Consider the following 25,475-nt stretch of genomic DNA (forward strand, 5'->3'; position numbering starts at 1 on the left):
GAGCACAGGTGGAGAGAAGCCTGGACTGTGGTTCCCACAGCTCCACCAGCAAGTCTATATTAGTCTCAACTCAGGCGACAGTCTTTTATAAATGAAGTCCGAATTGTAAGTTTGTTGGTTGACTGATCTAAACACCACGTGAACCCGGATAGGGGGGACAGAGCTTTAATAAATTATTCTAAACGTGACTTATCATGACAGCTTATTTATGTTAATTAAGATTTAAAATAATTTCTAGATTGAGCTGGATGAGCATTTTGACTGTATATCACAAAAAGTTTTTTTGTTTATGTGTCTTTTGGGTGTTTGACACGCCTGCAAATACTTGTTTGCAAGTGGAAGAAAATTAACATTAATCTTAAATAAATTCTTAGAAACTCACTGAAGGCTACAGATATAATATTTTTAGGGGCAGAGGACACTGATTTAGGTATATGGTACAGTTCAAGTTATTATCATCCCTTTTCTAATAAGCATGCATTTATGATATGACCACAGTTCAGATATGTCTGAACTTAAGGTAAAATAAACTGAAAACACTTAGTTTTAGCATTTAAATGAACATAGTTGACAGGGAAAGTTTTCGATATCAAGATCACAAAGAGTTACAAAAATGAGGTTACAATTGTTTGCAGTAAACTAATTTGATAAGTAAACATTTTTTCTAAAGTGGAGCAGAAAAATATGAAAAAATATTAGCACAAGGCAAAGCAGGCATATGGCCTGTTACAGATATTGTAATAATAAACATGCTGTTTTCTCTTGACCGTGAAGCCCTTGGTTTTGTTCAACCAAAACTGTCCATTCAATAGGAAAAACGAACACATAGACTGCTGAAAAGGTAAACATTTCTGCTAGGATTGTATACCCACAGTTCACTTATTGCATTCATTCATTATGATGTGACTCATGCTGTGTTCAGTTTACCTAACTCAAAAGAAAAAAGATCGCAAAAGCTGTTTACATTACAGTTGCCGTGGTTATATGCAGCCTTAATTTCTCAACGAGATTGAATTTCCTCACAAATGGAATGATTTTACACAAACACTCTGACCGGATTACAACAACTCGTGAGGGCTCATTATTGAAGCCTTATTGGATTTTGTGTTCAACCTAAAACAATATCAAAGCATTAGTGACCTACATGCCTGGTGTTTAATGTATCTGTGTATGCTGCTATGTATGATACCTGTCCGGACACTGTGAACACTGAAGTAGAAAGTAGAAATTGTGACTCAAACATCTGCACAAGCTGGAAGTTTGTTTTTGTCCATGCACGAAATCATTAGTACCAAACTGAACTGTATGTTAGTGCATGCATGCATGCAGTGTGGCATGACAGAGTGACTCCAGCACAGCTGATGAGTCCACTAATACTGTATATCTCAAAAATCCATGCACACTTAGTTAACCAAAACCTCACCACAAGGCACACTCATTAACTGTCCTAGAGCTTTTCATCAAAGCATAAGATTTTTATCACCAGACAGTGTTTATCCAGTTGTCATGGAAAGATAAATGATTCAATATCTGCTCCAGTCTCAACTTTCAGGCCAACCGGGAGGAGGAGTTTTTGTCAACTAACTTTAGTTTCTAAAGTCAACACTGATTTTCAAACTAAGTTTATATATTGTCTGTCCCGCTGTCATGTCCAAGTGTATCATATGATTGTTTTATTCATTTATGGGAGAATAAATTGCTTGATGTTACAATACAACATGTCAAAACTGTACATTTTACGGAGACACCTAATGAAGATGGACGCTCCAGCTTTTAGTCTCAGTTCATTTGCCCCATGCTAGATTGTAAACATCTGGGTAATAACATTTTAAAGGGTGTTAACTTTGACCTTTGTATCAGAGAAGGCATGTTGAGTGTCACTGAAAAACACTTAATGCCAAACATCTCTGAAATAGGGACTAATTTGGACTTTCAAACCCTTGGGCAGAGCAGAAATGTGTCATTATGTGCATGATAAATACTGCAGTATTCCCAAAAAAAATTGCTGATGATGCAATTATGAGCATCCAGAGAAAAAAAAATGGCCGGACTCATGTTTTCAGAATTGATAAATTAGGCAACCCACACATTTATAAAGTCATTATAGGGGAAGAAAGCATTTCTTTTTACCAAAAGAGTGAGTTTTGAGTAACAGCACTTAATTTGTTCTTATGTTAACACTTGACAAAACAGCAGAAAAGATCAAGTCTGACTTGCTGTAGCGAACTTGACTGTTTATATGATAGACTACAATGGCATTGGCAAGCAAGGCCCAGGCCTCCATAATAACTAGGTCATCTCCCACCACAAGCTATAGCCTTCTCCTGGGCGGAGATCACAGACAGTAAATGTAGGTACAGCAGTTACTGAATATTTAAAAAGGCATAGAGATGAAGCAATAAATGACAAAGTAAAGCTGGCGTGGCCAGGCATTAATAACTAATGGGCACCAGTGAGTTATAGGCTGCTGCCGTTGTAATGAAAGTGTCATTGCAAATCAGCAGTTGTCCGAGGTTATTATTATTTATGCATAATTGATGCCGGAACCACAAGGAACATGTCTCAGCCAACAAATCCCAACACCTTGGGAACAAAGACGATGGCGTCAACAGAAGAAAAGGTCACAGAGGAGAAGATGCCCCTGGGCTGAGATTTACATTGAGAAGGGAGGGCAAGGGGAGGCTTGAATTGTATAACCATACACACATCTGTGTACAGAAGGTTACAACAAACTATTACACATGTGACAACTCATCCTCTATGCTCCATACATGCAGTGGATGTGACTATGTCATGGTACATTGCCATGATGTTTCAAAACAGATGACACACATGAGGACAAAATAAGGATTTAAGTGCTCCTGATTGAAATAAACACATATTGAGCATTAGTTAAATGATTACTCATTCTGAATACATTTAATTACAGTAAACATTGTTATTTTAGATATAATATTTTGGATTTCAAAGATTGCTCACGTTTGTTTACATCTATAATAACATTTTTATTTTAGAGATGTCTCAAAAATATTTAGGCGTAGTTATAAATGTTGCATGTATATTGTAGTTAATGATTAGTTATTGTTAGTCCTTTTTTGAAATTACATACAGAAATTGGCTTTATGACCATAATATGACAATTGAGGAATTTATTATCGGTGACTGGGAAGTAATAGTTAATAATAATTTACACATTTTCTTCCACAGCCTATATTATGTTAATAGCTTACTTTGTTATTTTATTATTGGAAATATTAGATTAAAAAGAACCCCTTTTCATTTTGACCTCTGAATTCAACTCCAGCTATAAGTAAGAGATATTAGTGGACAAATAGACCTTTAATAATGCACAATATCCATCAATTTGTCATAAATCTCGTCTTAACCGATGTTGCATTCAGCGTACTTGGGAATATTGATAATTTCTAATAAAAGTTGTAACGACTGACAAAAAGTAGTTGAAAGTCACAAGCGATGCAACCATTTACAAGAGAAATGCTGTTACAGCTACGGAAACATCTCGTTTGATAAAATCATTCAAGCCTCGACTTTGCTGCGATGGCTCAAGAAAAGGAAAATGTCGTGTTTTTCTAGATGTTCATGAATGCCCCATAGCTCCCTGCAACTTCGTCATCGTACATAGTCCAATCAGAGTGCGCAACGAGGTCTTGCTGGTGACGTAAGCAGGAAATGTAGACAGGTTCTCAAAGCAGACTGAGTTTTTAGCTGTTATTTCTCCTATTTACGCCAATTTTGTTGGTCGAAATCATGCAGACGTGGAGTCTCGTATCAATTTGCGTGTTGCTTGGCGTTGTTGTGAGATGGGGCGTTTCGTTAAATTCATATTCAGGTAGGAAGAGTGTGGAGTTTAACGTTAACATGCTGCACCATTCAGAGTCATAACAGTCTTTGTTACACAGCTGCTTATTTCAGTGTATCTCTTTTGTTATTCTATACGCTATTGACAGAAAGTTGTTTACACGCAGAGTGTGACTGTCGGTATGCGGTCACTAGCTCGTGCAGTGTGTGGTGTGTGTGCTGTCAGTCATTGCTGTAGTTTCCCATCAGACTAACAGCTAAATGCTTTTTTTAGGGGCGGGGAAACCTCCCATGTTTGGCGACTATGAAGCTCAAAGACACTGGCAAGAAGTGACATACAACCTCCCTGTCCAGGAATGGTCAGTCTGAAGTTTATTTAAGTTAGAAAATTCATTCAGGTACCTAAAAAAGTAGGAGCTCTTTTTTGGGTTTTTGCAGCAACTGGAAATATTGTAATAATCAGACTCAAAACACATTAAAGTGTATATATAATGCTGTGACCAGATTCTTGGTAGTCACATTCCCAAGAGACAGCATGTATGGGATAAAAAAAAGACCCCGAAGAACACCTAAAAGTGACAGAATTAAAGTTTGAACTGGATGTATATGACAGTGATAATGTTGTATGATCTGTGCATCATAAAGCATTTGAACCTTCAAAACCGAGTGACTTTGCTGGGTTTCTTAAAAAATAAATAAACAAATTTTTAAAAAGCATGGGAAGACGACAATGTGCAACTTAAGAGTAAATTACCTAAAAATTAGGCAAAAAATTGTAAAAAAAAAAAAAACAACAACAACAACAACAAAACAAAAACAACAAATAAACAAAAAAAACAAGAAAATGACCTGAAAAGGAGCCTAAAAACAACAATGTAACAGAAATTACATTTAAATATGTAATTGTGATAATTGTAGCTATAATTCTTTTGAAAAAAAATCCTCAGCTTTTATTAAGGGATTTAAAAAAAAATCTACTAATTTCTTGCCGTTTTTGGGATATCTCTTGCAAAGTCACTTATTGTCTTTTTTCTCCCATGTGTTAAAAAGAAATCAAACCATTTTGCTCAAAGGTTTTAAAACTTGAGAAGGCCCGTTGTAGGCAGCACAAGAAAACTGATGTCAATCCAGGTTCCAAAGGGTTAAAGGGATCTATGAGCAATCCAGCATGTCTACTGTACACCGATGTCTGCACTCCTTTAGTGAGTATTTGTCCAGCAACAGTATTAGACATAAATATATGTAATCTTTGTACTCATGCAGGTACTTAAACACCACCGAGAATGACTTGAACTACTGGGGTCTTGACTACCCTCCTCTGACTGCCTACCACAGCCTGATCTGTGCCTTTGTGTGAGTAATTCTTAATATTTAGTGAGTGCATTTTACAGTACATCTCTCCTTCAGTGTTTATTGAAGAAGGAAGTTGGATTTTCTGTGTTGTGTCAGTATTAATATGGCATACAACGCTGTTCTTCTTAGTTTTGTATTCTATTCTATATATCTTCTGCGCTGTAATTTTAAAAGCAGGTCTCCTTGCCTTTCATTTAATGCTTCCTTAAGGATTGTAAACACTATAATTTCTATACTAACTCTATATTCCTGCAGCGCAAAGATGATAAACCCTGAATGGATAGAGCTCCACAGATCCAGAGGTTATGAAAGCCCAGCCCACAAGTTATTCATGAGAGCTACAGGTACAGTAACCATGAGACAATACAGCATAAAGCTTCATGATCCATATCTGCATTAAACTTAACAATCATTTACTGACTTAAAAATGAGATGTGGTATGATATAGTTAATTGTTCTGTTTCAGTCCTGGTGGCAGATTTGTTGATATACATCCCTGCAGTGGTTTTATACTGTTTATACCTCACTGATGGATCCTCTAAAAGAAAGGTAACACACTTACATCTAATTTAGTTTTTTCAACCCAAGCAAGACATTTTTTCCTCCTTGTCTAGGAAACCTACTCTTATGAAGTCATTATTGCAATATAATATCATGACATTATATTTTCCCCGGAGTTATGCATGCATAAATACATTTTCAGTACAATCAATAAGGAGAGATATTTTGGAATATATCAAATGATCAAACAGATATCACAAGATCAGTAACTACAACAGACATATAAAAGCTTTGTCTGAAAAAAGGCAGCGCTAGAACAGGCTATACTAGCATGCATTGCTCTTTGTTTGTACACTGTCTATTTACACCTTATCACCCTAAGTTTGAATTAGCAGTTACAAAAAAGGAACGAATGACAACAGTTTACTTTGTTAAGATCTCTATTTCAGAAAACAAAATCTGCAGAAGTTTATCAGGTGTCTGAAGTTTTCATAAAATCCATTACATTTTTTCCAGGTATCCTCTGTGCTCACCTTCCTTTTATACCCAGGCTTAATTCTCATCGACTATGGGCATTTCCAGTATCCTTTATGCACAGGTGCATTTCTACTGTTTATACACTGTGATATCATAGTTTGCTTTGATGACTTCCTGTAATATACTGTCCTTCAAAGTTGCAGCCATTGACTTTAAAGTTGAAATCCTAATAGCATTATTTTAAGTATATTTTCTCATAGCCATAGTTGTATCGATTGATTTTTAACATGGTTTTCGAAGGATTTTAAATTCTCTGAACAACTTGAAAACTAGATTGTTGTTATTTTAGATTTTCTCCTCTAAACGAGTGTCTCCTGAATGGCGGTATGCAGCTCATATTTCTCTCTATAGCAACATTATAGAAGACTGTTTACAACTCAGATATTATATGTGTAAGCATCAGAACTGATCCCAGATCAGTTGCATGTTTTCTATGGTACTTGTCCCATACCAGCACATGAGCTGTTTACCTGCACTTGCCTTAAGCTTTTACAGGGACATGCTTTCAGCACAATATTGGCCTTAACTGAATCAGGTACAACGCAGTGAGTCTGGGCTTTGCCCTGTGGGGCGTTCTGGCTCTGGGTCTGGGCTGGGATGTGCTGGGCTCTGTGGCCTTTTGCCTGGCTCTCAACTACAAACAAATGGAGCTGTACCATGCGCTGCCCTTCTTCTGCTACCTGCTGGGGAAAAGTGTCAAACTAGGCCTGATGGGGAGAGGGTGAGTCTGTTTGCGTCTTGTTTTCTTCCTCTTACTTGAAATAGTTTTCTTTAAATTTTAAGGAATTTTTGAGTTATCTTCTGTTTTGGTTCCCCAACAGCATGCCCACACTGCACAATCAGATTGGCTCAAGTACCCTTAATCATACCCCTTTGATAGATGGTATGGCGTCAGGTAGTTGTTTGATGGTATTTCTCTGCAGCTGTGGTAGATCTGTGGAGTATATGAATCCACACTAGGGACTGACTGATTTTGGTTTTTCAGGGCTGATATCAATAACAATTATTAGTAGTTAATGAATCAGGTAACTGATATTTGGAACCAATATGCATTTACAATGAAAATGAAAATCTTTCTGTCAATATTTAGAATTTGAAATATAAAAAACTCAGAGCATAGCATATATAAATATAGTATAGTATAGCTGCCATTAGCAAATGTTAAATCAAAACTGAAATGTTCAAAATTTAAATGACAAATGAATTTTAAAAAAATAGCTCCCTATCCCTATAATTGGCCAATCTGATAATCTGTCATCCCCTAATCCATTCAAGACATCGTGATTCTGGAAGTTAGGCTCAGTCTATTTTTCACACAATCTCAAATGTGATTGTTAAAAGCTGACTGTAGAATTCAAAGACTCAAAGTTCAAGCCATAGCGCCAACATAGTGTTACCAAAGAATTAATTATAGAAGAAATGCCAGAAGGGAAATGGCAGGGGCATAAGAAGAGCAACAAAGGGATTATTCATTTTCATATCCTGCCATTTTGAAAGAAAGGGAAGAAGGATACAGTAAAACATCCAAGTTTACGCTCTCACAATTAATTAACATCACAAAGTATGTCTCATAAAAACAACCATGGGTATAGAGAAGTATTATAAGGATTTTTTTGTGTGTCCTGTAACTTATTATTAGTCAGCTGAGTCATTGTTTTGATTACATTTTTTTTTTTTATCACTCTGCATTGAAGTGTCAGCAGAGTTCTCAAAGCAGATTCGTAATGTCAGTCTATAAGCGAGCAGTGTCCTCAGGAGAGCTGCAGAATGACTGAGGTAATCAGATTGGATGCCGTTACTAGTGTGTCCAGTGTCTGTTTATCTAGTAACAATGTACCAAGGGCATTTAGTAGCAAATGGAGAGCTGGATTAGAAGGGCCGGGGGGGGAGATATGTCCAGATGACACTCTCGCCATGCCCAAACTCCTCAGCTATGCTGTGTGTGCAACTTAACCAGCAGCTTCACAGTTACAGCTGACAAGATAGCCTGACCTACACCGAAGAAGACTTTCAGCTGATGCATGGCTTTCACTGCATTCCTCAACACAAGGGTCAAATCCCAAATTTAGGACTTGCAGACACTATGTACTTATTGTTTGAGGAATTTCACTAAACAACGACAGACTTAAGCAACTCACTAATGATAATATTTAGGGATGTCCCAATCAGATGGGAAGGATCGGTCTGGGGCCCGATCAATGCATTTTTAATTGATCAAGATAGGTTATTATGAGCATGTGCCCTGTCCGATCATATGTTTACGTCTGCCATCACACAGGTGTCGAAAACACAGAGCACAATTTGCCACTTTATAAAGCAGAAACAGATTTTTTTTAATGATCAGCTTAAGCTGCTACACCACTTTAAGAAGAAGTGAAATTTTTGTTCTGCATTTTTTAGTGAATTAGTTTTACTATAATGCTGTAATAAGATTTTTATTTGTTGTCACTTGGAATGTTAAAGTTCAGCTTTAGCACTACTTTGATGTGGAATTGTGATTATATCACTAATTTATAGTGTTCTGCACTTTTATTACAATGCAACACTAAGTGGACTTTAGAGCAATTTCTGATGAAACATTTTAATTTGTTTACTGTGTTATTTTGTTGAAAAAACAAATGCTGTTCTAAGTTGAATTGCAAGCAGTTTCTAGACATTTTAGTTGTCTACTTGGTTATTTTATTAAAAAAAACCCTAAAATGCTTCTCTAAGTGGAATTGTGATAAGAGCCCTGTGAAAATATTTTTAGTTTTTTTACGTGGTTACTTTGTAAAAAATAAAATAAATACAATCATAGTAACTGTTTGGATGCATACATTTTTTCTTGTACTGCACCGCAGAGTTATTAAACTGTCAAGCATATATACTGGATTGATTTGAATAACTTTAAACTACTTAAAGTGTGCATTGTGAAGCAGTATTATCCAGGTAAATACTAGTATCAGATATTCCCAGATACTCAATGTCTAATGACTTGTATCAGTGTCAGGGGCAAAAAAAATCTTAATAGGGACACCCCCTTTAGTTGTTTTTTTTTCATGTTAAAACATGACGCTTGTGTTTTTGTGTGATCCTCCTCATGTAGGCTTTTCCTGTTGGCGAGAATTGCCTCAACAGTGTTGGTGACTTTTGCCCTCTGCTGGCTGCCCTTCCTGTCTGACCCTGGTCAGGCCATGCAGGTGGTCAGGAGGATTTTTCCCGTGGCTCGTGGTCTCTTTGAGGTACAGTAAAGCTTCTTGAATGAAAAACCAGCCTGTAAACCCACATCCGAGAAGCATGATCTTGCCCTTGAGACACTTATCAAAAGAGCATTTGTACTATTGTCATGGTAGGCATCTAAAAATAGCTACTCACAATCCCATATTGTCAGTTAAAGAAACAAGAGGAAGACGATAATATCTCCTGATAGATCAGTACAGCTCAATACATAGGCTAACACATGTTAAAACAGCATGGCTTGGGGATTAGATAACCCATACAGGTCACATGCACAGTTCCTTTGAATCCTTACTTGCCCTTGAGGCGGTGCAGATGTTTAACCTCCTCACCACCCCGTTCTGGTCGTATGCATAAGATGTGTATCCCAGTGAATAAATGTGACTGCAATTACCATAATCAAATGTCCTGATCTTCCAAATTCCATCCATAGCATAAATAAAATGTGGACTCAATAAGCCTAAGGGATTTGTTTGCATGGCTTCCACAATAAAATATATGTACTGCCATATCTTGTTATAATATGAGCCAACAGAGAAGCTGTTATGTGTCCGTTTACCCTAAAGCCTGCTGCTGTGTTGGGTATCAATAACTCCATATGTGCTTGACATTGGTGTGTTGCTGCTCTTTAGGCATAAAGCGTGATTGCTAACTAAACATAATATTCGGAAGTCTGTTTTTTTTTTATCTTTCGTAAAAGTTATGATGAGAGAGGAGGGACAGAAAAGGGGGAGGGTTATGTATTGTTTTTCTCTTTGCTGAAGGGAGTGGTTTGACTTTTCCTGGAGAGCAGATGAGGTTCTTTTACTTTTGTCTACTTCTAGGCTCACTCATCCTCCGGCTGTAATAACTTTCTTTCTTATTTATCAGCTCTTTTATTTCTAAATGGCTGTATTGTCCCCATTTTGTAGTGTTTGCCATGTACATATTTAGTATTTTGAGATATAGGGTTGAGGCTATTGCAGTTTTTAGACTCCTCACATGATCATATCACACAACACTGGATCCATTAACCTTTTGAAACCTCAGCATCACTTTTCTTGTGCTGCTTTTAGATGCCTTTCATAAGTATTTATACCATTAAACCCTGAGAAAAATGGTGCAATTTCTAAAAAAGAAAACATGGGAAAAAAGTAATGAGCAAATTGGTAAGAAATGTTCCACAAATTGCAAGAAATTAGTAGATTTAAAAAAATAATTTTACAAAGCAAGGGAAAACTGTCTAGGGAAAAAAGAAAAAATCACGGGAAAACTGTATTTAAAATGGTCCTAATTACACATTTATAATTATGTCACAAAATTGTTTTAAATTCTAAGCATTAAGGCATTTTTTGTTGTTTGTTTTTAAATATTCTTGTGTGTGTATGTGTTTTAAAATTCATTTTCAGGTAGGTTTTTTTTGTGTTTTTTACTCATTTCATTCCTTTCATTCATTCCATGTTTTTGAAATACATCATGCTCAGGATTCAAAGGGTTAATCAGTCACGTTGTGATTAAATTAGCATTTTTTAATGTCAGTATGTTTGAGTATCCTGTGCAGCGGTGCCTTTATTTCCCTTAATTTGTTTTAATATCCGTTGAAACAGGATGTTGTTGCGAGACATAACACAGCAAGGGATCATTCTAAATTGTAATCCAGTTACAGAGAGAAAAATCTGTTTGATTTATAGTCATTCTTGGTGTTGGCTCAGAAGTTTTGTTTGTGCGTATTTGTTCAGGATGAGTCAAGATTTATGTTTTTCTTTCTTTCTTTCTCAAAAAGTTAAAGCTTAATTTAATTTACCCCTATACAGCATGAGGCTGTGACCAGCTGGTGCTAAAAGAGTTCCTAATGTGGGGAGGTGACTTGAGTGAATGTGAGTCTCAGTATTGTTTGACTCTGATAAAGACGTACCAAGCGTCAAAAAAAGTTAGTCTTTCAATAAAGTTTGTTGTGTCTAGTCCATGTGCTCCAGTGTACTCTGGGCGTAATCTCTGAAGTCTCTTCTGATATAAGATTACCGTACCCTGAGAGCACCGGACAGGCCTGCCATTCCCTGTGAGGCGGCTGAAGCGCGCTAAACCTTTCCCTTCCCTGCTGTGACCAGCGCTTTTATGAAAGTCAAACACAACCCGTGTGGCACTCCTCCTGCTCTACAAAATGCTCCATGCTCTGAGCATGGTGAACACCCCTCCACCCTCCAGTGCTTAGCCCGTGGGAAATGGATAGCCCACAGGATCAAAGAAAACAGTGGGAAAAAAATTGTGAAAGGCCAGGAGATCGGTTTCACTCTCTCTGGGAGGTGTTGGGGCTCAGGACGTACAGTAGGAAGACATAGATAAATCTAAATAATTTATGGCCCCGGGTGTTTTCAGCACTTCATAGCAGAGCCGTGTTCTGGCCATATGGACTGATGAGTAGGGCAAATGCTACATTTAAAGGCGTATCAGAGCACATCCGACAACTGTTGCCTGCTACCAACTTAATCTATGGAAAGCATGCAAGTATGATTGAGAGTGTTTCACATGAGAGTGTTTCACAGCACGCACATGCACACATTTGTATACTGTGGTCGGTCAGTCGTTGCCTCTAAGAGAAAAGGAGGCTCGGGAATACGATGTTAGAAAGTGATAGTGAGAAAGAGCACTTCAAAGAGTTCAGCTGGCGGTGTTGAGCGGTGTCATGGAACAAGCAGAGGTAAAGTAACTGTGTGTGTTTCTGTTCTTGCTTGTGTGACTGACAGCTCAGAGGCCAAGGTTTGCAGCTCTCATTTCTGAAACCCCGTATCCTCTCTCTTGTCCCGTTCCCCGAGGTGGCACCCACCACAAGGTGTCACGGATGTGAGAAGTAATTGAAAATTCTACCAGGGGAGCAGATGGCAGCATGCGCTGTGGCAGTATTTGTTCAACGAAATGATGCAAACATAATACACAGGGTGTGAGAGACACTATACTCTGCTGTGACGACAGCACGGGAGGCTGCGGGGTCGTGCCGTCCTGAACTAATTGTGAAATTGTGCACGTAAGCAGAAGCTTTGGACAAGGGGACAGGGGTGAGAAGGGGTGGTGGGGAAGAAGAGGGCTAGTGACTGGTGGTCGTGGCAGCTTCTGGGCGGGAGCAGTTGTAAGTTTACCCACTGAGCTGCATTCTGGCGTCTCACGTTGCCGCCTGCTCACAAAAATGGCACCAAATGGTTCTCCCTGTGAAATTCCATGCTAGCTTATAGGTGAAGGAGCCGTGCTGCTCTCGCCCCTTTACATTTGCCCAGGACCCCCCCTCGTTCATGTGTTCCTTTCAGGCGGTGTCCAGGAACATTCCCATGGCGGTTATTTGGAGCAGGGAGGCAAAGAGGAAAGAGAGAGGGAAGGAGCCGAGACAACACAACACTGGACGGCCTGGTGCTGCTGACTCGGCTGCCATTAAGATCCACACAGCTGTGCTGTGAGCAGCTGTAGCACAGAGGAGAGAGAGCAGGCCAGAAATAGTTTTTTTCTAGACAGGGCCACACACTGAAAACATTCACAGTGGAATCATAAAGCTGATCTAGGAACGCTGTCCCTGTGACGGGCGATATCATAGTGCACAGTGGCGGCTCGGGCCTCAATATCATCTGATCCCCGCACAACTGCTTAAGCACTTAAATCAACTGAATCTCACAGCAACGCCCTCCTCATCTCTTATAAACCACAAGTACTTTTAGCCTGGTATTAAGGCTGTAACATATCTTCCATATTATTCACAGACTTTAAAGACCTGATTTTCTGCGTTATTTACAAAGACAATATAAAAATGATACAGTTAAACGTGAGAGAAAAAGTTATGGTGTTTTTCTTTAGAGCTGAAATGATTAGTAGATAGACGGAAAATTATTCGGCAACTATTTTGGTAATCAATGAATTAGTTATTTCTGTATTCGGCTTTCCAAAAACGGTTTTCTGCCTTTAAAAAGTAATTGTAAATTGAACATCTAGGTTTTGGACTATTGGCTGTACTATACAAGTAATTTGAAGAATTTTAGATTTTATTTATTCTTTTCTCTTTTTTTTCCTTTCTTTTTTTTTTTTTACATTTTAGAAGACATGCAATGGATCAGTTTGAAAAATAATACAATTATGTAAAAATAAGAATAATTGGTTGATTAATTGATAATCAAAATTATTGTTAATTGTAGCCCAATTTAGTAGAGTTTAAATTAAAAACAATATATTTTTGCTTTAAAATTTCATACATTTCATTATATAGAGAATTGTTTATCATGTTGACATGTATTTTTCAGCAGTGCTCTTTGGTTGGTCTGGATCTGCTTGTTATGCAGAAACTACTCTGGTTTGACACTTGACTCCGTGTCCCCAAGTTTACAAATAAGTCCCATGCTTTTTCTGAAAGGGAGGTTAATTTATGATGGAGGGTTACGTACAAATGTACCCCTGGAATGCTCCAGGGAATTTTAGTTGTACCTGAGGAAGGGAAAAAAATATGCCACTTATCTGCTTTCTCTTTAAAATAGAATTCTGAATGTATTATTTTATAACCAGGCATCACATTAAGAGGTGCTGAAATTAATTATGTTTTTGTGTTTTTATCTGACATAAATTCTCATTTAACTAATTGGTGTGTGTGTGTGTACAGGATAAGGTGGCCAACACATGGTGCAGCTTGAACATCCTGATAAAGATCAGATCCGTTCTGTCCAGTGATTCCCAGATCTACCTCAGGTAATCCCTCAATTTATCTAACAAGCTCTCACTTTTTTCCTTCTCTATCTTTCATCATTTCATTCTCTCTTTAGCCATATCGTTCTGTCTCTATTCTTTGCCTGTCTCTTGGTTTTACTGGAAAAGCAGAGCTTGCCCAGGGGAATGACAGCTGTGATCCAGCGAGGTGGAAATAAGATCATATCTAAAGGAAACATCTTGAAACAAACGTCTGAAAATGAAATTATAACTATTATGATTTGCTTTTCAAAAATGTTAAAAAATGAGTTATGTGCCTTATTAGAGAGTGAAGACGGTGCAAGCCAAATCAACCATGCTATCAGAGACGATGTCGTAAACATGTAACTCGAGTTCCCCACCAGGAAGTATTTAGATAAGTTATTCTGACTAAAATCTGAGAGCCTGTCCAATCACAATGAGAAAACAGTTGTGTCATGGTGAAGCCGGCTTAAATAACCCAGCACACTAAATATAGGGGACGTATGTTTGCAGCATGAACACGTTTCTGCCAGACTGCTAAGTCAGGGGATCAAGTTGGACTTCTTTGACTGTAGTGCATTTCAAACAAATGAAAAACACTCTTGTCTTTTTGGCACAGGGGGCAGATTGCTAAATGCTCTGGTGTGGGCGTACTGTGTACATAGAATGGATCAGCTGTGAAAAGTGATCCATGTCCTTCCGGACCGCAAAACCCTACCCTACACATAACACACGCATAACACGCTCACTGCCACACACAGCAAATGCCCACTTACTGGTCTTTTATCAATACCGTACATCTACCACTACCATTATCTCTATCTATCTGCGTCGTAATGCAAACACATTGTTACCCTCACGACTTGAACCCGCTGCTCGACCTCTCAGCACATTCACACTGACACATAGTCGCTCTTTTCCGGTGCCTCCACACCCAGCAGGTGACAATTGAGGGGTTAAACTAATGCCTGCTAACCCTAAGAAGGGGCCAGTATTTGGTCATTTCCCACATAGCAGAGGTCTTAGTTTGCAGAGCAGGCGGTGTCCAAAGAAACAGCAAGATGAATCCACGGTTACATTTTGGTTCAACAGGTTGATTGTTTGCATTTTACATCAAAATCAGATCATCTAGTGCTACAGGCTGAAAATGAAGCTTGTGTTTTGTCATTCAGAATCAGCTTTAATGGCCAAGCTATCAAAAATCTCATCATGTGAATATTTTGTGAAAGCACCAAAAGTCAACCCCTACAATATTGTCGCGGTATTGATATTAAGGCATTTGGTCAAAAATATTGTAATATGTGAGTTTCTTAAAATTGCCCAGCTCTACTCCTAATGCACATACACAGAAATAGAAATACAGTTAAAACTGCCAAATAGTTAGTTGCTTTTCAGTTCTGTGGTCATTATCAGTTTTCACGTAAAGCCACATCAACATAACAGAAATATATGTAAGCCTGGAATTATTTGCAAATACTATTATTCATCATATATTGACTACAAATTGATTTCATACTCTACATGTCCTCTGCTGTATAATTATTTTTTCCTGCTGCAGTAACCTCGTCTCCCTCTGAGGATTTTGTGCATGTTCTGTATAACTGTGCTGATATTACATCATCTGAATGCTTGTTGTTTGTATTATTTTTCAGTTTAGCCTGCACGCTCCTGGCAGTCCTACCTTCCTGTTTGAGAGTTCTGATGAAGCCCACATTCTGGCAGTTTAAAGTGGCCTTGGTGAGTAGTTACTGATGGTAAAACAATAGCAAGCCAGATCTACGGACCCTTTTAATGCAGAGAAACAAGGCCTTTTTTTAACCAATCACACACAGGTTCTAATATCAGTAATTTGATAATTTTGCAGAAAGCAACTTTCTGTATTTTACTGTCTAAAAATAATTAATCAAAAAATAATTAATCCAATAACTGCAGTTTAAGCAATATTTATGCTTTGACTAAAAAGTATGCTTTCCAGTAGGGGTGCAAGTATTTTCATTATTGGTTATCCACGCATTATTTTCCTGATGAATCAATTGGTCAATAAAAATATAAAACAGTGAGGTATGTACTGTGTAATATCCCAGAGCCCAAGTGGCATCTTCAAATTTATATCTGACCAACAGTCAAAAAATCAAAAAGCTGTTCAGTTCATCATCATGTATGACAAAGAGAAGCATCAAATCCTCACATTAAAGAAGCAGGAAATAACCCAAATTTGCTTTTTGTTTTTTTGCTTTAACATTAAAATGATTATTTGATTATCGAAATAGCTGCCAGTTTCTTTTCTGGCAGTGAACTAATCAATTCATCAACTAATTGTTTCAGCTCTATTATCCACAGCATTTTTATTCAGCAGTAGTAGTTGTTGTACTAATAATCTCAATGTCATTTTCAGGCCAATTCATCCCTGGCTTTTTTCCTCTTCTCTTATCAAGTCCACGAGAAGTCCATCCTCCTGGCTGCCTTGTAAGTACAGAGGTAATATTTCTCGAGGTTTTGTCCCGCTGGGTGATTTGTCGGCATGTGACAAACATTAATGGTACGTTTTCTATCTTGTAGTGATACCTCAAATATTCATGAGTATAGATTTAATTTTTGCTCACAAAGGAGCCGTTGGCCCACTTCAGATCTCAGTTTATGTCCTGCAGATTGTTAATGAGCTGAAGATGTGCGCGCTCTGTAAAAGTGACATCATCCTCCTGCTGTACTCCCACAGTTGCAGAGGAACAATCTATTTAAGTACAGACTTGCTAACTGAGGGCTCTGTCATCACACTGTGTGCAGCACAGACTTCAAAGTAGCTTCCATCATCATGATATGAACAAGTGCAGTATGTGCACATGTGAGAATAAATATGCACGTGTGTGTGTGTGTCTGTGTGTGTGTGTGTGTGTGTGTTTGTGATTCATCACCATTTACCTCCATATGTATAAAGTTGTGTAGGTACAGAGAGAAGTCTGGCATAGATTTGACAGCGAGGGATTTGGTTCCTAGATCTGGGCTCATCTATTAATCTAGATTAGGGCAGATTGTTGCTTTATTAACTATTGAGTTATATCTCCCACCTGTCCCCCCGAATCAATCAGTAATGCATGTCCAGGGATTAGGAAAGAATGGCAGGCGGCAGCTCGGGGCGTTGTTTGCGCAGGATCAATTATTGGGCTGTAACAGGATCGCCAAAGAGCACTGGCTGTAATTATGGGCTCAGGGACCGGTGGAAAGTGCCCCCCTCGGAGCACAGTGCACAACTAGCACTGGCTAGCAATGACGCAGGCAACCAGGTTCAACTGACACATGGAAACACACATATGCGCCATGAGGTCATTATTTTACTTTCATGGCAAAACATTTACACATCTTTTCATGTTCACATGAAATACTTAATTCATGTAAAAGTTGGATTTTTGATTTTGTTACTGAAGGATGTACAGTACCATACATGGCTGCACAGTAACAGTAAAAGAGCATGCACAAATATAACATAATGCAGTACAACAAACACTTGACTGCCTTGTGAGAGACTGTCAGTAATCGATTCATGTGGATGTCCTGTCGGGCCAGTTGCTTTAACATTATCCACGCATGACATCAGTTCACATCCAGCTCCAACCTAACATGGCCCCACTTCCTGTCTGACTGTAAAATGATGTTTAATGGTGCTTACTGCATAGTGTGTTCAACAGAGAGTATAACCAACTTTTATCTTCTCTAGGCCTGTCTGCCTCCTGCTGAATGAGCTCCCCCTGATCAGTATTTGGTTCCTGCAGGTCTCTACATTTAGGTAAGACTGTGTGGAAGAAAGACCAGTGTAACTACACACAGGTTGTAAATGGATAAGAGCTGGGCCTTAATTGTTGTTTATATCAGATGCCTTGTAGCTCTTCAGCGCATTACTTTTTTTTTTTTTGCTGTTGCCATGTAGAGAACAACTGGGCATTTACAAAAGCATTATAAATCTTTACCTTTAGTTAACCCTTTAAAAACTCATTCAACATCAGTTTTTCTTTGCATTAAGACTCGTTTCACAAGTATTTAATCCTTTGAATCCTGAGCAAAATGGTTTGCCTTATTTAAACACATGAGTAAAAAAAGGCAAAGAGCAACTTCTCAAGTCATGTCCCGCAATTTGCAAGAAATTAGTAGGTCTAAAACATTTTTTTAAAGCTAGGGAAAAAATGTCAAGAGAACTATATATTATATAATATATATATATATATATATAATTATCATAATTGTATTTACTATTTTGTTTTACAGTTTTTAAGCAGGTAATTTCCTAGTTTTTTTCTTTTCATTTATTTATAATTTTTTAAAACTTCTTTTGTTTTTAGTTATATTTTCTTTCTTGTACTTTTTTTTTTTTTTTTTTTACCAATTCTTTGCTAATTTCTTGCTCCTTTCTTCTTAAGTTGCTCATTGCCCTATTCCCATGTTTTTGAAAGAATCAAGCTATTTTGCCCCGGTTCAAAGTGTTAAAGCCACGACTTGTGATGTTTCATATTATCTACATGTTTTCTAGGTTTTTTTTGTTTGTTTAAAGTAATCTTCAGCTATGAAGCCACCACTAGCAGGTGGTTAGCTTAGCTTAGCTCAAAGACCAGAAACCAAGGAGGGTCATAAGAGGAGAAGTCACGGTTTTAAATTACGTCACACTGTCAGGGTACAACACATGCGCAGTGAAAGCTAGTGTGCAGTTGCCCAAAGGCTCAACAGCTGGCGCACTATCATGCATACTTTCTGTATGCAGAAACCCTGTTGTAGATCAGCTACCGTCAATGTTCTTTCTGGTTGACAAGTCTGCGTTTCCACCAGTTTCAAGCAGAACTATTGTAATCAAGGATGTGCCGTCAATAAATACTGCTAGACAATGCACAGCAGAAGGTAACAGTAGTAGCAAGATGGTGAATCACTTTGATTCCCTGCAACCATCTGCTCTGTTATTCCAGATATTTGGTTTTATCCAAAAAAACAATCATGAACCAGCTACAAATGAGACCACTGCAAGCACTTTTTTGTATTTATGGTTTCTCACTTTACTTCTCCATAGTCATCCTCTCTTTCCAAAATGACACTCAAACACTGGTGTGTGCAGGGTTTGCGTCTCAGGTTAAGGAAAACTTGCTATTTTCTAGTCCCAACCTGGAGCCAACATTTTGGGTTCTGAATCGATCATTTCTGGTCAAACTAAAGCTAGCTTTATTTGTTACCAAAATAAAGTTACACATTGCTTTATAACATTACAAATTTTCCTACATGAGCTCGTTTTACGTTACATTTTAACATTTATCCTTAATCCATATGTGTCACTCGTGGTGGCCACAGAAGTCATTGTTCAGCAAAAGTTACAAAGTCTCACTTTGGGAAAAGATGCATCTGGGTGGTAAGAAGTTGGCCCTTAACACATAACTGCCATGTCCAGGGTTTGAATCGGACATTTCATTTTCATGTCAGCATTCGTTATTTCTCTCTACTGTCAGCTATCAGACGAGATGTGCTGTAGAAACAACCCTAACAAGCTAAACGGATCTACGATCTGGTCTGAGCTGAGGACCATGAATGGAAAAGACAAGTAGTGCTGCAAATGCTCTGTCTAACTTTCACCAGCTGTCGTTAAATTCTTCCGGCAGCACTAATTGTTGTGCGTGTGGTTTAGTATAAGGATATCTGGGGATTACACGGCATAGTCTGCATGCCTGCCGTCTAAGTGTGCGTTGTGTGGGGACAGGAGGTCATTCTGTAGCTGCCTCTCAGTACAGTCTGACTCGGACTCTCACATTATCTACATCCTCTACACACTCCACTTAAAGAAATACATCTTTTGTTAACCTAATTGGCTGAATAGATGCTCAACCATAGCAATTGTAAGAGGACAGAATGCAGCCAGTCTGTTTAAATTGACGAAGTATGTATTTCCAAATGGTTAAACATTTATCTTGCTGAATGGAGCTTTTTTGTCAGAGTAAAAAATCAGAATGAGTTGTTTGTTGCGAGGGGATGGGTTTTTACAAGCTGGGGTGATGTGCGATTTACTATGAGTCAACTGTTGTTCTTGTCTGTGCCCCTCTGCTAAACTAAGATAAGCTTGGCATGAATGTCAGAGCCATCTCTCCCCAGGGGACAGACTGCTTGTGCAGACCTGCTGGATAAAAGCTATGTGGTTTACTGTTGCCATCTTCTCACCAAACATGATACTGAACTGAATGTGCTGTTTGACGAATATAAAAATCCATTAAAAAGACGTCATGCTGTGTTTATTAACAGATTCTGTTGTACACTTGTGTATTAAAGCTCCAGCTGCACGTTGAGGGTAAAAAGTGGAAGAGACGTACAGTAAAGCCGCATGCAATTTTTGCTTACTCTTACTTACACTTGTAAATCACTGCTGACAGTGACATCTGCAAAATATGCCACATTTCTAAACTGTAAATGCATTATTGTTCTTGTTCTTGTCACTTTGTGCAGCATGCTGCCTCTGTTTCTGAAGGATGGTCTGCTGGTGCCCTATGTTGTGACCTCGCTGGCCTTCCTCTTCTTCAGCATTTATCTAATGTCTGCACTGGAGCACTGTTCAGAGGAAGATCTGAGACTGGGAGCCTACCATAAGCTGCTATTCTTCCTTCCAAAACTGGACATGGCCTGGATTGTACGATGGAAGGTCAGTGAGGTCCCAGCCCTAGCACAATGACTAACAATAGAAAACCCATTTTGTAATTTGCAGGTCAAAACACATCCACGTTACATGAGCCAAACTTTGGTTAAGAAAAACAAGATGTTACCATGTAAGTGTTTCAGTAGCATCTAAATTGCTAGATTTAGTTAGAATATATTACTCATAGTCCAAGAAATACAGCAATCTAATGATGTTGAAGAGACCCTAACTGCCCACCAGCATCTTCAGAAGTTGAGATTTGGTTGAATTTAGGTTTTAACATCGGATGACCAAATTTCCATGTCAGGACAACATCTTATACCAAGGTCAATTTGATGTAGAATACTGACGACAGATGACGCTGACAATTTGTTGGTTTCAAGTTATGTTATTAAGTAACTAATCTAATGTCTGAAAAATGTCACAATGTTAACATCCACACAATGTGAAATTCTAACAGTGTTAAATATTTGTAATATTGTCATTCAAATCTAAATTTAACATCTGTCCAACACAAGTGTCCAAAATCTTTCTGATGTCATTTTGGCATCTGGTGCCAGTTGGGAAGGTTATATGTAAGCTACATATCAACAAAACTTTCAAATTTTTTTGTCTTTTCAAAATGACCCAGGTTTTGATGTATAAACATCTTTTACCTGGCAAATCTTTAACTTCATCCTTGCTGAGTATGTGTAGACAAAACAAATTATTACTCTTCATAGAAACATATACTACGTTGCATAACTGATACCTTTGTCCAATTGTAAAAGCACAATATTCACCAAAGACTTTTGTGTCCCAGTCTTGCTGAAGTCAAAACAATCCTGTCCTTTCGGAGGGCAAAGAGTATATTAACTAAGTGCAAATGGTTTTTATCAGGGAAATGTTGGAGGTCAAGCGGCAGAGGCTGCAGTGTGCAATACACAGAGATTTGTACAGGAGGTGGTAACTTCTGTCACTGTGATTGCAGCTCTAACTGCCTGCCAATAAAATAAAGGTCATGCAGATTACTTAATACCTATTAACACAGGTAGAGGAGGCAGTATTACATCAACAGATTGGCACATGACAGTAATTTTAAACTACTATGTGCAGAATATATATTTGTTTGTAACATCTCTAAAATAATTCTAATGCAATGATGTTTTGTTTGTGGAGAGATGACTCAATCGACTCAAAATGGTGTGGTCTATGTGTTGCTTCAGCCCGTTCATCTCACTGTTACCGGGTCAGTTTGCAAAAGTTGTTGTGTGTTTTTTCACACCGCCACTAGAAGTCGCCAGAATCACAGATTTTCCAGTCACGGGGCATTAAGTTCAAAGCGTGGTCAGTTTTGCTTCTGATGAGGCTCGTGCTCAATAAACAGTAAACAAAGTAAAGATACTGCTGCTTGCTTTATTAAGTTAGTAGCTCATGTTTGCTCTTGCACACGGGACAAGGACGATGCACAGCTGATGCATTTGAAACAAGAAGGGTGCTGATTTCAGGCTCCCAGGTGACCTGTTCTTTGAAAGAGGCGCTATACCTAAATTGCAACTGTGTGAGGAGATACACCCGACTGTATAAATAAAGATCATGTGCGGCTGTAAGTTGTGTAAGCTGTGCGGGGATGAAAGCTGCTGCCAGGCGAAGAATTATTTATCACTTATTTAGGTTTCCACAGCATCTGAAGGGGCTGCACCGCCAGCCCCTCAGCGACAGGGCCTCCAGTGGGGTGTCAGCGATTACGAGAAGGTGTCTTTTTATAGCGCGTGTCATTAACACAGGTTTGCCTAGATATATTTATTTACACAAGCAGCATAAATAGCAAGCCCCAATGACGGCGATAAGGTTTCATAGGTTTGGGGCGGCAGGGCGGGTGTGGGCACGAGGTGTTTTCCTCCATCTTACTTTCTGACTTATCTCTGGCTCATAAAGGCAAAACAGACACATGAATGAGCTCGTCGTCAGTTCTGTGTGCAACTTTATAACAAGGCGAAATGTAGTTTCGTAGGCCTTAATTTAAAGTGGCTGTTAGGCAGTGTGATACTATTTTCTTTATAGCACCTCTCAAACGATCAATTTGATGTGAGTCATCCAGTGATGAATATGCAATGTGATTTGAGAGCTCTTTCAAATTAAATCATTCATTGGTTTTGATATTATAGTTACACTTAAAATTAAAGGAAAAGCTAACAGTTTGTTCTTGGCCTGAGGTGCCCGATCTCTTCATTGTTTTTTATGAGAAAGAGTCTCTGGTATTGAATATCAATTCCGTCATCATAAAAAAAGTTGTCAGAAAAGAGTTGTCTACATTCAAGGGGGTATCTTGGTAATTTACAGAAGTTGAGATATCCTAAATTTTCGCACCTAGAATAGGTTAAACTAAAAAAATACTGGATCCTGTGCTTAACACAACAAAGGTTTCATTAGATCCTTCTTGCATGGTAAAAAAACCTAATCTTTTAAACTCCACAAACTTTAAAAGCTCCTTCCAGAGACAGAAGATTTTATATACGTTTTTACTCATCATGACAAGTATACTGATCTAGATGTGTAAATTAGATATTAGATTAAATAGAGTGCACCTTTAACAACCCTCATAAGTCTCCCTCTTGTTGGTGAGAGCTTATCAAGCATGCTGTATCACAGTTAACGTGATGATTTCAAGAACAATGTAATGACATCCTGATTTCAGGTCGTTTCTTTTACCAAAGAGCAAAACAAAACAAAAAAAATATTATGCACTATTATAGAAGCAACATCTTTATATTCTATTCCGAGTAAACACTAATCTATGACTGAGCAATAAAGGTCATCCTGGACCTTGAAAATGGCAGTTTGACAATATTAATTTAAACTCAAGATCCACTTACTTGGTTTCTGAAGCTTTCAACCACATCTCACGCCATTCATCCGCTAACAGAGTTTGCTTGAGAGACATGGGTTATGATCTCCCACGAATATACGGCCACCTGTTATCATGTGATCAAGGTTCCAAACTTTGGTCACATGATGACAGCTGGAACATCTCCAAAACAACTGAGTAAGCTCCATTAATGATGAAGACAGTGAGATGTGGTTGAAAGCTTAAGGGAAGGCCCCCCAGTCAGCCGTGAGTTAAGATGTTTTTTTTGTTAAGCTAATGTTTTGGCTCTCTAAAGTAGCGCCCGACCACAGCTTTTTCCCATCAGCCTGAGTTTTTGAAGTCTTTTACGTTTCACTATGACTCAACATACTATCCAATCTTCTGGTCCTGTTCTCATTTAAATCATTTGATAAACTTTCTTCCCGTCTTTGTTGCAGTTCTACATCAGCATCGCTGCCATGGCTGCTTTGAGCGTTGTGACTGTTGCTCTGGTTCCTCCACCACATCTACCTGACTTGTTTCCTGTGTTGGTGTCCACTACTGCTTTTGTGCATTTCTTGGGAACATTTCTATACTTCAACATCGTCCAGTTCAGTGAGCCGCCCAGCAGAAAGAGCCAGAAGAAGAACAACTGAATGGTGCCAAAGGACGTGATGGGCACGGGAAAAGATCTTTTTTTAGCTAATTTTGCTTCAGGGAAGCCAGAGTTATACCGTGGGACATGTTTACATTCTAGATGGTTTTCACTCGTGCCATCAAGCCCCCAGTGCAGATATCACAAATCTAGAGCTGTAATCATAAGTCCATCAAAAAAAAAAATATTTGCAGCTATTTTCAAAATACAGCAAATGATTATTGAAGTCGATTTTCAAGTTAAAAACGGCAAACATTTGATGGATCCAGCTTCTCCAATGTGAGAATTTTCAGCATTTCTCCTTGTATTGTAGTATAGAATATCTTTGCTCAGACAATACGTGATTTAATGACATCAGAAATTTTGAACGTTTTTGAACTGTTATAGACCAAACAATTAATGGAGAAGATAACTTGCAGATTTGTGTTAAGGAAAATTATCATTAGTTGCAGTCCTACACAAATGCTTATTGAAGGGATATTGTGGGCTGAAAAATCATTGTACTACAAAAAGGTAACTGGGAGGAGCTGTGAAATCAAAAGAAAATTAAAGGATAGTGACATTTCTCCAGTTTGGACCGAATAATTTCACAAACTCAGTCCAATTTGTTACCAAAATGTAATTTGTGTTATCAAGCCTATTTTCTTGATTTTTTTTTTCTTTGCTTGGACCAATGATACCTAATTTTTCCAACTATACTATTGCTGGCCAATCACAGAAACGCAAGCAGGCCTTAGGTACCTCTGTGTCTGTATGCTCAAGCTACAGCGAGTGGCCACAATAATAGGAACACCTGTTGTAAAGTCCAGTTATTGTTAAGACCATGGGGAGAGGTGCTGATTAATTTTGTGGTTATTTTTTAAACTGTAGTATGTGGTGGTGCTAGACTTAATGTTAGGTGTTCCTGTTATTGTGTCCAACCTCTGTACCTCCTTGGTATTGTGATTAAAAGACGTACCTGATGGGACTGGACTCAGGTCAGCAGTAACAGTTGATTATTATTCATGTGGACTTTTTTTTTTACGGTTTTCTACTGTATATTTTTAGCCATCATTGAAGTTCTTTTGTAAAAACTTAGTTTTTGTGAAAATAAATAAAATTCTCAATGACTTAAAGTGAACATCAGTTTTATTCCCACAGTGTTAAAATGATTTAATTTTGAGCAGCTTCACATAAACTGTCTACATTTACCAAGTAGTCCGCTAAATCACCCCTAACAGTCTGGCAGAGACAGAGCCAATAAT

At 38.3% G+C, this 25,475-nt stretch overlaps 1 protein-coding gene across 1 annotated transcript; it reads left to right on the forward strand.

Annotated features, from left to right (window-relative positions):
- The first annotated feature begins 3,692 nt into the window (after nucleotides 1-3,692).
- alg6 (ALG6 alpha-1,3-glucosyltransferase) lies at nucleotides 3,693-25,262 on the forward strand. Its single transcript, XM_042483024.1, has 14 exons — nucleotides 3,693-3,850; nucleotides 4,094-4,178; nucleotides 5,083-5,172; nucleotides 5,428-5,516; nucleotides 5,639-5,721; nucleotides 6,190-6,254; nucleotides 6,746-6,931; nucleotides 9,296-9,431; nucleotides 14,036-14,121; nucleotides 15,753-15,837; nucleotides 16,496-16,566; nucleotides 17,813-17,881; nucleotides 20,563-20,755; nucleotides 24,035-25,262. The coding sequence occupies exons 1-14, from the start codon at nucleotides 3,769-3,771 to the stop codon at nucleotides 24,230-24,232; spliced, it is 1,518 nt and encodes a 505-aa protein (XP_042338958.1). The 5' UTR covers nucleotides 3,693-3,768; the 3' UTR covers nucleotides 24,233-25,262.
- Nucleotides 25,263-25,475: the final 213 nt, after the last annotated feature.

Source organism: Plectropomus leopardus, chromosome 3, assembly GCF_008729295.1.
Source record: "Plectropomus leopardus isolate mb chromosome 3, YSFRI_Pleo_2.0, whole genome shotgun sequence".
NCBI lineage: Eukaryota > Metazoa > Chordata > Actinopteri > Perciformes > Serranidae > Plectropomus > Plectropomus leopardus.

Coding starts and splice junctions, on each gene's coding strand:
- alg6 (XM_042483024.1), top strand. CDS start 3,769: ATGCAGACGTGGAGTCTCGTATCAATTTGCGTGTTGCTTGGCGTTGTT. Junction 4,179..5,082: donor AACCTCCCTGTCCAGGAATG/GTCAGTCTGAAG, acceptor GTACTCATGCAG/GTACTTAAACACCACCGAGA. Junction 17,882..20,562: donor CTGCAGGTCTCTACATTTAG/GTAAGACTGTGT, acceptor CACTTTGTGCAG/CATGCTGCCTCTGTTTCTGA.